Source organism: Eumetopias jubatus, unplaced genomic scaffold (genome assembly GCF_037043125.1).
Source record: "Eumetopias jubatus isolate StellerSeaLion01/CBP00866 unplaced genomic scaffold, mEumJub1_p1.0 scaffold_2, whole genome shotgun sequence".
NCBI lineage: Eukaryota > Metazoa > Chordata > Mammalia > Carnivora > Otariidae > Eumetopias > Eumetopias jubatus.
Genome location: NW_028274808.1, coordinates 171,245,210 through 171,260,364, shown reverse-complemented (window position 1 = coordinate 171,260,364; position 15,155 = coordinate 171,245,210). Strand labels below are relative to the sequence as shown.

The following is a 15,155-nucleotide window of genomic DNA, read 5'->3' as shown; positions in this document are numbered from 1 at the left end:
ATAAAATTTTCATTGATGTTATTCAAACAATTATACATAAATCATATACTCAGTGACTTCAGAGTTTAAATAATCTCCTACGGCCAGTGCCCAGATGAAGAAACAGAACAGTCCAGACGTCCCACAGGCCCACTCCCAGTCACTCCTCCTCCAGAGATAATAGCTGTTCTGTTGTCATAGCTTAGTTTTGCCTGTTTTTGAAGTTTTGCAAAAGTGGAGTTCTACCATATGATTCTGTTCTACGTGTTGTTTCTACTCAACATGATGAGTACTTACCCATGTGGTTGTACATAGAATAGCTTGCTTATTCTCCTTCTACATGTTTTCGATTATATGGATATCACACATATTTGTCTGTTCTGTTGCTGGGCAGTGTTTTGCCTCTGGTTTTTGGCTGTTAGAAATGCTGTGACTGTCCTTGCACACATCTGTTGGTGAGCCGGGACACACCTCTGCCCGGGATGCCCTGGGCTGGGGCACTGGCTCCTGCACTAGGGGTGTAATTGCTTTTAACTGCTCTGAGATTCGCAAGGACTTTTGGGTTTTTTTGTTTTTTGTTTTGTTTTGTTTTGTTTTTAGATTTTATTTATTTATTTGACAGAGAGAGACACAGGGAGAGAGGGAACACAAGCAGGGGGAGTGGGAGAGGGAGAAGCAGGCTCCCGCGGAGCAGGGAGCCGGATGTGAGGCTCGATCCCAGGACCCTGCGACCATACCCTGAGCTGAAGGCAGATGCTTAACAACAGAGCCACCCAGGCGCGCCGGGACTTTTGTTTTGAGGCGTAAATGAGAACAGGTGAAAAGACTCGCGTCTGTTGCCTGATAGAAGGTCCAGATCTCCAGTGTTTCATCTAAGATTATTGATTTGTACATGAAAAGACAACAAATGGGCACTTGTTAGCTTGAAAATCAGTTTTAATAAGTTTAATGTATTTGGCCCTGCATGATTTTAGGTAGAAGCAAAACTGTATTGGTGCCCAGTGCTCTAGCTGATTTTGCTGTTTTATTAACAAATACACACTATATGACCAAGTATTCTTTTATTAATAATGATCTCTCAGTGGCAAAATTTCAAAAGGGCATCATTTATAAAAACCGATGGTGGTGTGTGTCCTGGAGAAGGAACCAGTGCTTTAATGTTTTTTCCTAGTACATTTACATGTTTATGGTTCCCTCTGCCTTGTAGAAAAGGGACCCCAGTGTCCCTTTGCAAAGATTATGTAACATGCATAACTAATATGGGGGATTGCTGTGATTAACTGCTAATTCATTATATTTGTGAGCATTTCTTAATCTTCGAGAGATTATTTTGATATAAACTTTGATCAAAATTATAGAGTAGCATTTCTTATAGGACATTCACACCTATGTATTTAATGAGCTGAGACTTCAGAGATGCAGTGAATTTATTTGCAAACCAAATTTGCCCTTAAATGGTATGAACAGCTTGTCAAGTATCTGTGTGGTGATTTTTTTCTGTTTTGTCTTGGCTAGTTTGTTTGTCTCTGCCCCAAGCATGGTGTGGATCTGTGCAGTCGGGCTGCTTCAGTGCTGCTGAAGCTCACAGCTTGCCGGGGGCCTTAGTAATCAAATAGGGTTTGGGTATAATTGTGTGGGAACAGGGCGAGGAGGGAGACACGAGGGGGACAGGTGATGGGTACCTCAGAGGTGCTGCCCGGCAGGACTGCCTAGCGCCTCTGAACACTGCGGATGCTAGGGCCCCACCTCCCAACAGGCTGCTGCTTCTAGGCTGGGGCAGGGCAGTTCTCACGCGCTTTGGGGCAGTTCTCACGCGCAGCCCTGTTTGAGTTGAGAGCCAGGGCATTCACTGAGGAGGATTGGACTTTGAGGGCTTAAGTTCTCAGGTTGAACATTCAGTGATTTATTCCATGATTTCTGTCAGTATCTCTGCTAACCAATCAAAGTGTTTTGCCTTTTTTAAACTTTGTTTTAGGAGAGTTACAAAGCAACTTCACAGTCTTCCAGAAGCTCCTTTCTCTCAGTCTTCCTTGCTGACCTTCTCCCACCCGCTTTGGTTGGCTCCTGCAGCTGTTAAATCACTTAGGTTGGATTTGTGTCTCATTGTTTTAAACATTTGCAGAAACATGTTGCTTGCCTCAAAAGGTTGTAGTGAACCTTTCAAATGATTATTTTGGAGTAGGATGTTGGGTTTTGTGTTTGCAGGGACTCTTTTCATGGGGTTTGACAGCTAAGAGTTTGTCGCATTTGCCATTTCAGAACTGGGGAAGCTGAATTCCCCTTCTGTTTTGCGTAAGAGGAAAGAGCAAGACCCAGAGGATAGAAGGGGAAGGATGAAGGAGGCGGGTGCCCTGTGTTAGGGGCCAGCAGTCGTTAACAATTCTCAGGCGCCAGATGCCGCCTCAGTCAGCTCATGAGCGCGGCTGGTCTCTCTTTCGGGAAGACCTACCCCTTGAGACTGACCTTGGGCTAGTTGTAAGCGTAAAGTAGGAGTCGAGGCATTAGTTCACCCTGAGGATCCAAAGCCAGTGGGCAGGTAGGAGAGGCCTCTCCTCAGGACCAGCCTTTAGTCCCTTTGCTCTTGTTTGTGTTTTCGCGTCTGCCACTTTATACTGGAAATCACATATGTAGAGTGTCCCTTACTCCCTAGACTGCGAGCCTCTCCGGTCAGAAGAATCCCGTCTTCCTCCCTGTATGAGGTGTACTCACATCTCTGTGTTGAATCTAGGTTCTGTAGACTGCGCTCTTGGGCAACATGGGTGCCGACATGTGTTGTATCCGGATGGGGTCAGACAGCTGTTTTAGTCTCTTTATTAAGTCGTGAGCACTCGTAAGATGTTGCCTTAAGTGTTTTGTATTAAATTTAAGGCATGTAAAACAGAGGAAAATACTTGATTTAATTTCATTTTCTTCCCTTACATTTACCTTGTTTCTGACCAACGGACGTAAAAACCACTCCTGACCAACACAAATGAAACACAAGTCTGTTTCTTCTGGAAAATAATTATGCAGAATAATTTTCTCCTAGAAGTGCTTGTTTTAACTTTTTGCCATAAGAGAACATTTCATCTAAGGGACAAAGCACAGCGTGGCCTGCCATATTTTTGCAGTTTGGGAATGTCTTACTGTTAAATAACAGGAAAAAAATGCTACAATTTTAAATACAAATCCGGGCTTCTTCAGATTCATTTAATATTTATTTGTTACCAGTTGGCAGCAAAGCAAATATAAATGTAAAGTAAAATGACTTTTCATTCTAAATACTGTTTTAGAAGCTCTTTCCTTAGTCCTTGTGAGTAAAATTACACTTGCAGTGTGTTTATAATCCTTTAAAATCCCTAAATCCTTACCAAAAAAGTTGACCCAAATGTTGAAATAAAGACTTTATTTACAGAAATGAATGTTTCTAGTTCTCTTACACTAAGTATCATTTTCTGGTGACTTATAAAAACAGTATTCACTTAAGCCTGCTGCAGAAACAACATACATATATACCATGCTTTTTTAGTATGTGAATTTGAAAGAAAGTTGTTTTGATTGTGAAATAGTGCAGCTTTACTTTAAAAAGGAGCATTAGTATAAACTCATAGGTTGACAGAAGTGCAGTTTAATAAATTTTATGTCTAAACTTGGCCTTTTTTTTATTACTGGTGATTCATTTTAATTAACATTGTTTTTTGTTGTGATTCCCAACGTACAAGGAAATAAAATCTCAAACCCTTATTGAATTTATGCCAGTATAATGCTTTTCAGGTCTTGTTTTTGCTGTAGATAGCTTTAATTTACTCTATCTGCTTCTCTGTGATCAGAAATGACGTAGATATTATTGCTGACTATACTAAAAAAAGATTTTGTTAGAAGTACCCAGATCGTATCAGTGGGAATAAACTCCACCGTCCTCAGTGTATTTGCCAGAACAGGGTCAGTGTATTTGCGGTCAATATTGTAACTTGAAGTTTATGTTCTCAGAGCCTGCAGTTTTACCTTGAGACACTTTTCAGTTGTTTGCTTATTTTAGGGGTTACTATTGGCATCACCCCTTTCTTTCTTTTTACATATCTCTGTAAGCTGCCAACTTCAACAGCTTCTGATTCTCAGTGGCCCCTCGCCCTTGGTTGACATTCTGACGTCATCCTTGACCGCTCCCCCGCCCTCCTCCTCTGCCTTCCATCCCCCAGTTTCTTTATGTCTGAAGCATTGGTGTGGCCTACGCTCCCATCCCTGCCTTCTTCCTTTACTTTGCCTTTTTCTGTTCCCAGGTGGCAGCCACTCTTGCACGTGGGCTGCTGGCGTCCCAGCCTACATCTCCTGTCTTGGACTCCAGGCCCAGCTGCCCGGCTGCCCAGCTGCCCGCTGGATGCCTTTACTTTCAAGTCCTCCTGGTCTTAACATGTACACAAGCCAAACTCCTCATGTCGTCTCCCCAAACCTGCTCCTTCTGTGTTCCCTGCTCACGCAGTTTGAGGCTGACTCTGCAAGTCACCTGCTGGCTTCCTTGCCCTCAACTCCCCCATCCAGATAGCCGCCAAATCTTGTGTATTCTGTCTTCTCTAAGCTTTTATTCAGCTTTTCTCTCGACTCCTATCTTTGTCCAGGCTCCCCCAGACCCCATCTCAATACTGTAAACGTTCTAACTAAGCCTCCCTTGGGGCCCCACTCCCGCCGGGCAGGACTGCCTTGCTTCCATCTCCTGCTTCTGGATCCCTACCTCCTGGCATCTAGTGATACCTAGAGAAATGTTTGGAAATAAAATGAAGTAAATGACTCTGTCCCCTCATGTGACAAGTAACCCCGTAGGTGAGTCCAGGACAAAGTTAAAAGAATGGAGAATTCAGCATTTCATCACAAATGGGTATTATGCCTTCATTTTTTGAGAAATAGTGCTCCAGGCCATTCTGGTAAAGGGAACTACACTCTCAATACAGATTTACAAACTTACACACAGGTGGAGTCCGTTTTTTATTGAAAAAGTCTCCTGTTTTACTTATGGTAATTTTAAAACTTTAGATTTTTAATTGTTGACAGTTTATTGCTGAACCTATGTTTGGCGATATGCTGTCAAATACTCTGAGATGGTTATGTTCTTGTCAGGGTCCCAGTGATTCTTTTTAACCCCTGTTTTCTCCTTTATGCCCATGTTACAGTTCACCAGGGCACGGAGAGGGGGCACTGGGCTTTGACTAAACCTGCCTCCTAAAGGTTGTGATTAGTGTGTAGGAAAGACTGGCGGTTGGAAAAACTTCCACAGCCTCCACCCCGACCAAGGAAGAGCTGTGCTCTTCAGCCTCTTCTGGCCGTGGGAAGTGAGGGAGCAATCAGATTCTCTACTTTGGGTCTGTCTTCTCTCTCTGCCATTTACCATCGAGTCACTGTAAATTCACACGACTTCACACATTTTCTCTGCGTTTGATTATTTAATGAAAGACACCATTACCTCAGATGCAGTGAAAGACCCAGATATAGAAATGACACTTATTTTAACAAACCTCAGGAGCCTGTGTAAGACTTTTCTGTTCAGAGTACGCTTAATATTGGGGAAGATTCATGGGACGCCTGATAAAATAATTTCATAGACTTGTTCAGAAAAGTGGTGAGGTTCTTTACTTGCATGAATTGGTTATTTTTCTTTGAAAATTCTTTACTTCACAAAAATAACTTTTACCTGAAAAATCTTAAAAGCTTTTTTTTTTTAAGAAACTGAGGCAGTTCTTACCAATGTCCGATAGTCCTATAGACTTGTTGGCAAAGGTGTGAATGGTGAATGGAACCTAGGCTTCCTCCCTCCCTCTTCTCTCTGTCCTCCCTTCTTTTATATTAACCATTTTCAGGCTTCCATGGGATGTGTAGTTGGGCAGGGAGTGTGCTGTGGCACAAGCAAATAGTGCACATACATGCTCGACGGATGTTGAGATTTTGGCTTATCTAGTACTGTTTAGCTCGTATGCTTCAGTAATCAATTTTTAAAATACAGACTCTAGCTAAATATATTTTAACTCTTTGCATGATAAAATACCTTGGGAGGATGTATCATGATCTTTATGGCAGAGATACTGTCTTTAAGACATACTTGATAGGAAATCACAAAGAGAAAAATCTTGAGTCATTGGGTCTTATAGAATGGAAGCATACATTTTAAATATACAACCATGTCCCTTTACTGTATATGTTGATCTTTGAATTGTTAACGGGTTTTTTGTTGCTGTTCTTTCTTCTATAATGTTGTTAGAAGACTTCGAGCCTCTGGGTATTGGGCTTTAAATTGAATTTTCTTACATAGAAAAAAAATGCTTTGGGTGTTAGGTCCTAACGAAAACCAGGTCCTTCCTTGTGAAGATTGAATTCGTGCCTGTCTTGTTTCAGTGCCGCGGCTGTACCTCATCTCAGTGATCACATACATACTTACTGCGGTCACGGATTCATCTTCATGTCCACTGCCACCTTGAAGGCCCTTGTCAGAAGCTCCTGATGAGAGGGTATAGCAGTAGGGACGATGATGGCATGCGAGACCCTTTTGTTCATTCTCTTGGTCACGGCTCTGCACGGACCCCGAAGGCTTTGGAGTCTGTGTGGGAAGAAGCGCCTGTGTGTTGCCATGATAATGACACTGTTTTGGTTGCTCACTCCGTGGTTAAAGCCCCCTAGCTCTGTAGTCATTACCAGCTAACTGTTAGGAAACCGAGAACTAAGTAATCAATTGCCATTTGTCCTTGAAGAAAAAATAACGATGTGATTTGAAGAAAGGTTTTATATGATAATTTCAGTCTTCACCTGTCATCCTCATCTGACCCATTTACTGTGGAGGGCTCTCTGAGACACACTGCTGTGAAATCGAGAAAAATCGCATATTGTTTTGGTGAGTCCCATTGGAGACAGACCTCTTAAGGAGGTGACGGAAGCTGCGGAGAGGACTGTGGCTTTGCAGTGGGACTAAGCCGGGGTGGACTCCGAGACTTGCCACGTTGGACTGCATGTCCGTGGGCTAGTCACTTAACCTTGTGGAGTGTTGTGGACATGTGAATCCTCTGGCATAGTCCCTGGCACGAAAGAGGTGCTTAATAAATATTGTTCCTCTTCTCCTGTCTGTGAAACTGGTGCATTTCCCTCTCATGGGAAGGCGTCTACAGTCTCAGGTTCCCATGGGCTCCTACTTCAGTGCCACGGAGCATGCGGTGGGGCGCTCGGGGAGAGCAGAGCGTAGGCTGCTTGTACAGTCATGCCGTGTGTGGGTGTGGGTGTGGGGGTGGGGGTGGGGGTGGGGGTGTGGGGGTGTGGGTGTGGGTGTGGGTGTGTGCGCGGGCGCATGTGCGCCAGGGTGGGAGTACCATCTACTGCAGGTTCCAAGTAACATTCTTACTTTCCTGGCAGGTGCCTGAGATCATCAGCTCCATCCGCCAGGCCGGGAAGATTGCCCGGCAGGAGGAGCTCCATTGCCCGTCCGAGTTTGATGACACATTTGCCAAGAAGTTTGAGGTGCTCTTCTGTGGCCGCGTGACAGTGGCTCACAAGAAGGCCCCTCCGGCCCTGATCGACGAGTGCATTGAGAAGTTCAACCACGTCAGTTGCAACAGGAAAGCCGAATTTAACTTGGTCTCCCAGAATTCTGAAACCCCAAATCCCGCGGGAGGCCTTTCCTTCACGGAGAAGTTCCGGTCTGTGCTCCAGCCAGTGGGGAACGGCGAGCAGGGCCGGAGGCCCATGCGCAAATCCTTCTCCCAGCCTGGGCTGCGCTCGTTGGCCTTTAAGAAGGAGTTTCAAGATGGAAGCCTTCGAAGTAGTAGTTTTTTCAGCTCCTTTGAGGAAAACGACATTGAGAACCACCTCATTAGTGGACACAATATTGTGCAGCCGACAGATATTGAGGAAAATCGAACTATGCTCTTCACGGTAAAATATCATCAAGCCCCAGGCTTATCCCCAGTGTGAGATCCATGTTCAACCTGCTTTATTGAGCAAGGATTTGTAGCAAATTGCTTTTGAATTTATGTGTGAATCTGTGTATTTTTATTGTGAATAATCCTTTTCTCAGGATAAAATCCTTACTTTAGTCCTAGGCCTTTAAAATCATCGTTGGAAACCTAAAGAGAATCCATCTTCTATCCTTGTTTGTTTTTATCTCTACCACCCCCCCCACTTAGTTGAAAGAGACCTTTTCATTGGAAGCAACGGGGCACAGATGTAAAAGAGGCCCCCGAAAGGATTTTTTAAAGTATATTAATTTCAAGTAATATATTTCGACAGAATCTTTTAGTTCGAAAATACTCCCTCTTTACTGTTTCTATTAATTTATTATAAAACATTTATCCTTTGTTAATCAGGATAATTGGATTTGGGGATAAGATGGTATTTGAAATTTATACCCAAAGTGAAATAATAGTTTAGCCAACTGTTACTCCCTTTTTTCTGGAAGAGGTTTGGTGAACTGATAGCCAAGTGCCAGAAAAGGAATGGACAGGGAAGCTGTCCTTGGCACTTGGGGTTCCTGGGTTTTGTGCTACTCTGGGCTCCTTTGAATGGGCCTGCCCGGGGCCTTGCCAGCAGTGAGCTGGCCTCTGATGATCTAGGGAACTTCTAGAATGTCATGACTGGTATTCTAGAGAGAGCAAAATTACCATGAGTATAATGTTCTTGTGCCTAACTCAGAGCAGTGAGGTGGCCAACGGGTAAGGAAGCTGCTACTTAGGTTAAGGCCATGTTGGATGTAAGCAGGTTTAAGATGAAGATGATGTGTCAGTGGGTAAATAGGGCCTTTTCTTCCTCTTTTCGTCATGTACTGAAAAGAATGCTAAGCACTCAGGCTTGTGCTTTAGTCTGTGATGTATATTTAAAAAGAAAAAACTCTTGGTGTTATTGTGAAAGCTGCTCGGCACATGTATGTTCAAGTACTTGGTGTGTGACTGCTGTGTACAGGGTTCCTTGCAACATGCTAGTAATAACAGCGGTGAACAAGACAGCCCTGGTCTCTGCCCACGCCGAATTTAGATTCCAGTAAGGGGGATTGACAACTGAGTGTTCAAGTAATTGTCTCATTACAGTTGTGCTCAGTGCCACAAAGGAGAAGTAGAGGATGTTGTGAGAACATCTGGGGATTCCGGGAAGGCTTCTAGGAGGAAGTGATTTTCGTTGAGCAGAGGTTCAGTGTGGCCAACTAGATGTTCTTCTAGTTGGAGTATCCTGGGTTCAGGGAGCAGCAAGTGAAAGGCTCTGAGGGAGGGATGGGCTGTTGCAACACAGTCCTCTGCTAGAATGGAGTTCATTACGCTGACTCAAGGCTGTAAGACAGTGTTAACTATGCTAATGCTCTAACTTTAAGAAGTCAGGTAAGTAGTATTTGAATGCCTAACACGTAGTTAGGTACTCAACAAATGGTAGGTTATTTTAATAATTTTAAAAGACTTTTCAGTAAAACAGTTAATAGAAAGTGTTTGGAAGTTTCAAAAGGAGAGCTTTTGTTTTCTGGAAGCTTTACTTTTTATAGAAATGTCACTTCCTTATAAAGGGGAGATGTGGTATCTGTGGTTTCGTTGTTAAGTTTTGGATATTTGGTTCTTTGATCTCAAAGAAGCCTGCTGTCTTATGTGGGTGAACGTATTAGCAGGTGTCTTGTGCTACGAAATCTGTAGGGTAAACTGAAGCCTCTGGAGGTGATTGTCCACATTGAAATTGTCAGAATCATATAGCAGCTTGTCCCTTTTAGTGTATATTTTCATAGGTCACAGAATGAGAATGTATAATAAAATTGAATTCAACTTTCATGAAAAACTAGTTTCTTTTTTTGTCTTTTAAGATTGGCCAATCTGAAGTTTACCTCATCAGTCCTGACACCAAAAAAATAGCATTGGAGAAAAATTTTAAGGAGATATCCTTTTGCTCTCAGGTAAATGGAGCTGGGTTATTGCCTCATTTGCATTTGCATTTTTAATGAATTCTTCTATCTGTCATTCAACAGAAGTGCTAAAACGTCACAAGATGTATGCCTTCTAGGTATACTTGATTTGTGATCCTGGCATTTCTCCTTTCATTTGGTATATTAAGGCAAAATATACGTATAATTTTGAAATTAAGTTCGCTATTAGCAACAGTAGATCTACTGGAGAAAATAGATGTACTTTTCTTTTTTCAGTTATTGGTGGTAATGTTCTGTAGTCACAAATTCCAGATGTATATGCGTGGGTCTGCGTGCATGTCTTATTTATACATTCATACATACACACAAATATTTTTAAATGCTCATTTCTACTTTATAAAAATTCTTCTTTTTGGGTACGAGTCATTATTCTTTCTTAAAATAGTGAATCTCTTTAAGGATGCTTTCCTCGTCTACTTGAGTTCTTTCTTGATAATCTCCCAAGGTGTGTTTCATAGAGAGATTTTGGAGAATCAATTATAGTGAGTTATGTCAGTTGTACTCAGGGTCTTCCTAGCAAATAGGAGATCACTTAAAGTTATTGTTTGGCTGTATTTTAAAACTCTGACTTCTTACTTCCTCGTTTCCATTTTCTCATAATTAATAAGATGTAATGAAAATCTCATTGCTGATTTATAACATGATTCTACATTAAAAAAAAAAAATCCCTTTTGAATCCATTTCCCAAAATGTGAAAATAAACAATGCTTCTTTTATAGTTGACTAGGGAACCATTTACAAAATAAATTTTTCCAAATCCTATTCCCTGGAGAACGAATGTCTAGCAGGTGCTTACCTTGCTGTGAGAACATGGATTGAGATGCCAGAATATGTCAGTGATTGCCCATTTATTGGAAAATGTTCAACCTGAAAGTGAGATGATCCATGGAATTTAATCTCGATTTGCTGCTATTTTTATTGAAATGTTAATGTTTAAGGTTTGCTTTTTCATGTAACAGTTTATTCTTTCCTGAAGGGTGCAGCTTACACAAGTGTACATGAGGACTTGAATTTCAAGTTATTGGCACTCGTATCTCTGCATGCTGGTGCTTTCTGGAGACGCTCACGTATTAATATTTATGGGCTGTGTCTTATCTGCATCACGGTGCCTCTTAGCTGATACTTCTAAGACAAGTTTACATATTTACTGAGAAGAGTTCTTAGGAAACTATGGTGTGCAGCCTTAGCCTTAATAGCTTACATTTAAAAGCTTCTGTGCTCTTTGTGTGTATAATTCTTGACTCATCCTTCATACCAGTATACTTCAGGACTTACCTGTTTGTTTTTGTAGGAGAGTACAAATAGGTTTTAAATCTTTTTTTTTAAAACCTTTGTGTCTATGTTTGCGTGTGTGTGTGCATGTGTGTTCATAGTTGTGTTTCTTCAATAACCTTTTGTCTACTTTTGATTTTCAAAGTAATTTTTTTTAAAGATTTTATTTATTTGACAGAGAGAGACACAGGGAGAGGGAACACAAGCAGGGGGAGTGGGAGAGGGAGAAGCAGGCTTCCCGCCGAGCAGGGAGCCCCATGTAGGGCTCGATCCCAGGACCCTGGGATCGTGACCTGAGCCGAAGGCAGATGATTAACGACTGAGCCACCCAGGCGCCCCAGTAATTCTTTATTCTTTAGTACATAGGAAAAGTTCTCATTTTTCTGTGTCCACTTTTCTGTACTTCTTTTTATTACTAAAATGAACATTAAAAATTCTCCTTTTCAGTTCTTATGGGGTAATCAGAATAATATTTTAGTAGAATGACATTAATCTTCATATTTGAGAGATGTTTTTAGATATTTAAAATATCTGAGAAAATCGTGTAGAACCACAAAAGACCCCAAAAAGCCAAAGCAATCCTGAGAACAACAAAACTGGAGGTATCACAATCCCAGATTTCAATATATACTACAAAGTTGTAGTAATCAAAACAGTATGGTACTGGCACAAAAATAGACACATGTATCAGTGAAACAGAATAGCCCAGAAATAAACCCACGATTGTATGGTCAATTAATCTATGACAAAGGAGGCAAGAATATACAATGGGGAGACCATCTCTTCAACAGTGGCCCTGGGAAAACTGGACAGCTACATAAAAGAATGACACTGGACCACTTGCTTATACTGTACACAGATAAAAACTCAAAATGGATTCAAGTCCTAAATGTGTGAAACATGAAACCATAAAACTCCTTGAAGAAAGCATAGGCAGTAACTTTTGACATTGGCTGTTGCAGAATTTTCCAGATATCTCCTCAGGCAAGAGAAACAGCCAGAATAAACTATTGGGATTAAAACAAAATAAAAAGCTTTTGCAGAGAAGGAAACCAACAACAAAATTAAAAAGCAGCTTACTGAGTGAGAAAAGATATGTGCAAATGATATACCCCATGAGGAGTTAATATCCAAAATAGGTAAAGAACTTATACAACTCAACACCAAAAAACCAAATAATCTAATTAAAAAATGGGCAGTGGACCTGAATAGACATTTTTCCAAAGAAGTCATGCAGATGGCCAAGAGAACACATGGAAAGATGCTCAATATCACTTATCATCAGGGAAATACAAATCAAAATCACAGTGAGCTTTGCTGGCAAGGATGTGGAGAAAAAGGAACCCTTGGTGCACTGCTGGTGGGGATGCAAACCGGAGCAGGCACTGTGGAGAACAGCATGGAGGTTCCTCAAAACATTAAAAATAGAACTACCATATAATCCGGTAATTCCACTACTGGCTATTTACCCAAAGAAAACAAAAGCACTAATTCAAAAAGATATATGCATCCGTGTTTTTACTGCAGCATTATTTGCAATAGCTAAGATATGGAAGAAATCCAAGTGTCCATAAAGGAATGGCTGAGGAAGATGTGGTGTGTATATATACCCAATGGAATATTACTCAGCCATCAATAGGATGGAGATCTTGCCTTTTGGGACAACATGGATCGACCTAGAGGGCATTATGCTAAGTGAAAGAAGTTCAAGAAAGATGAAGAAAAAGCAGAAATAGACCCAAATAGAGAACAAACCTGACAGTTGCCAGAGGGGAGAGGGGTGGGAGGTGTGCAGGCTTCCAGGTATGGAATGCCCAGGTCACAGGGATGAACGGTCACAGTGCTGGGAATACAGTCAGTGGTACTGTAATGGCGTTGCTTGGTGGTAGATGGGAGCTACACTCGGGGTGGGCATGGCATGGCATAATGTAACAGACTTGTCAGATTACCATGTTGTACATCTGAAACTCATGTAACATTCAGTATCAACTGAACCTTAGAAGAATCTGGGAAATAATTTTAGAGTGTTCTAGAAGACCGTGCTGCCTAAGTCTTGTTGCCTTCTGACACTTGTGACTCGGATACCGCTCAACACTCCTCCCTCTCTTCCCCGCCTTCAATAGGGTATCAGACATGTGGACCACTTTGGGTTTATCTGCCGAGAGTCTTCAGGGGGCGGAGGCTTTCATTTCGTCTGTTACGTGTTTCAGTGCACCAATGAAGCTCTGGTAAGTGAGACTAAGCAGCTCTTACCTGGAAAACATACTTACATGCAATGTGAACCTCACTGATTTTTCTTTCCTTCGCAAACCATAGAGCTTCATCGACGTGTTGTTATTTGGCTTTAATTATCTGCCATGACTATTTAATAACTAGCTAGTACACATGCAAGCCTTATTTGGGTATGTGTCCTCCATTTTCATTGTTTTTGAGGACCTGCTCCCATTTACCCTTGGCCTAGCATTAAAATATGTCATTTTGGACGTATGATCCAGAGGAGTTGGCTTTTTCATGAGTATTGAATTTTTTATTTTTTTACCTTTTCTCCTTTACAAGCTTTGAACATCTAGGTAGTGTTTCTCAGACTGTAATCCTAGCAGTTATTATGATTATTTCTGTCCATCGGTGATTAATAGCCCCCCCCCCCCCCCGCCAAATCTTAAAATGCTAAGTCTTTGCAGAGTCCTGAAATCTCAGCCCCACTCGTCTTAAATGGGCGTTTTGCTGGCTGCCCTGTGTCTTCTCTCTGATCAGGTTGATGAAATCATGATGACCCTGAAGCAGGCGTTCACTGTGGCTGCCGTGCAGCAGACAGCGAAGGCACCTGCCCAGCTGTGTGAGGGCTGCCCCCTGCAGGGCCTGCACAAGCTCTGTGAGCGGATAGAGGGTGAGTAGCGGCCCCCCTCCAGGAAAACCGAGGCACTCTGCGTTCCTTGAGAGGCTCCTGTTAGTCACAGGGATCACAGGTGAACTTCCAGCATGTGGTGGTGGTGGTGGGGGGGGGGTGTCTCCTGTATCTTGCCAAGCTGTTGTGCTAGGTGCTCAGGGTTTGAAGATGAACTGCCATGCCCCCGTCTACCATCGCCACTCTAAGGGTCATGGAGTAGAGAAATAGAAACTACAGATACAGCTGCCTAGCATTTATCCAGGTTGTGAGTGGTCAGGTCAGCCCTGTTGGTTGCTGTGAAGAGATCTGCTAAGGTCAGAGCTGCAGAATCTCCACCAGGTGTTTCAGGTCCAAGGTATTCGGTAACCCCTGCCAGAACAGTGCTCACGGAGTGAAGGGGGCAGAAGACAGGTTGCAGCTGAGTCACAGGGAAAGAGTAAAAGGGACTGAGAGTCGACTATAGTGTCTAGAAATGTGGTGTAGGGAGAAACCGCGGTAAATGTGATCATTTGCAGCTACTGTTTGTTGAGCACTTAAGATGTACTAGGCACTGTGCTAGGTGCTTTCACATGTGAGAGGAAAGAGGATGGTTTATTTGTATACTTTAGGGATAAGTACATCGAGGACTCGTGAAGTCTAGGGGGAAACTAGTGAGTGCAGGAGTCTGCCCGTGTGGGAAAGCCTTCCCTGTTACCAGCCCTCAGAGCCGCCCCCCAGGAGAAGGCCGTGCTGGGGGAAAAGCCAGCTGACCCAGCTTTGCACAGTTGGGGAGGTTTGAGCAAATCCAGAGCCACAGGGCCCCGGTGGGTCAGAATAGAAAGGAGGCGATCCCTCCTGAACGAGGGTGGGGAATCTTGTTCAGGTGGGAGGAGAGATGCTCCATTTCTGGGCCTGCAGGGGAGGCGGGGCGTGAGAGGAAGAGAACCAGGGTAAACCCGCCATGATGATCCTCTGAGGGAACCCGACATTGAAGGGGTTCATTCCTCTCTCTTTTTGGTTTTACATTTTTTTTCCATTTATAGGAGGATTTCTAAATTGTGTGTGATTCTGAGGGGGGGTCACAGGATTTAAACAACCTATGTTATTGTAAAAAACAAACAAAAACCAAAAAAA

The 15,155-nt window shown here is 42.6% G+C and overlaps 1 protein-coding gene across 8 annotated transcripts in view; it reads left to right on the top strand.

The window, feature by feature from the left end:
• Positions 1-15,155, top strand: part of TBC1D1 (TBC1 domain family member 1) — a 226,308-nt gene that overhangs the window by 100,245 nt on the left and 110,908 nt on the right. For all 8 annotated transcript variants that reach the window (XM_028090212.2, XM_028090290.2, XM_028090227.2 and 5 more), the window contains 4 exons: positions 7,345-7,863; positions 9,764-9,853; positions 13,279-13,383; positions 13,910-14,042. In XM_028090212.2, the coding sequence (XP_027946013.1) occupies positions 7,345-7,863; positions 9,764-9,853; positions 13,279-13,383; positions 13,910-14,042 (847 nt within the window). The remainder of the gene's footprint in view (positions 1-7,344; positions 7,864-9,763; positions 9,854-13,278; positions 13,384-13,909; positions 14,043-15,155) is intronic.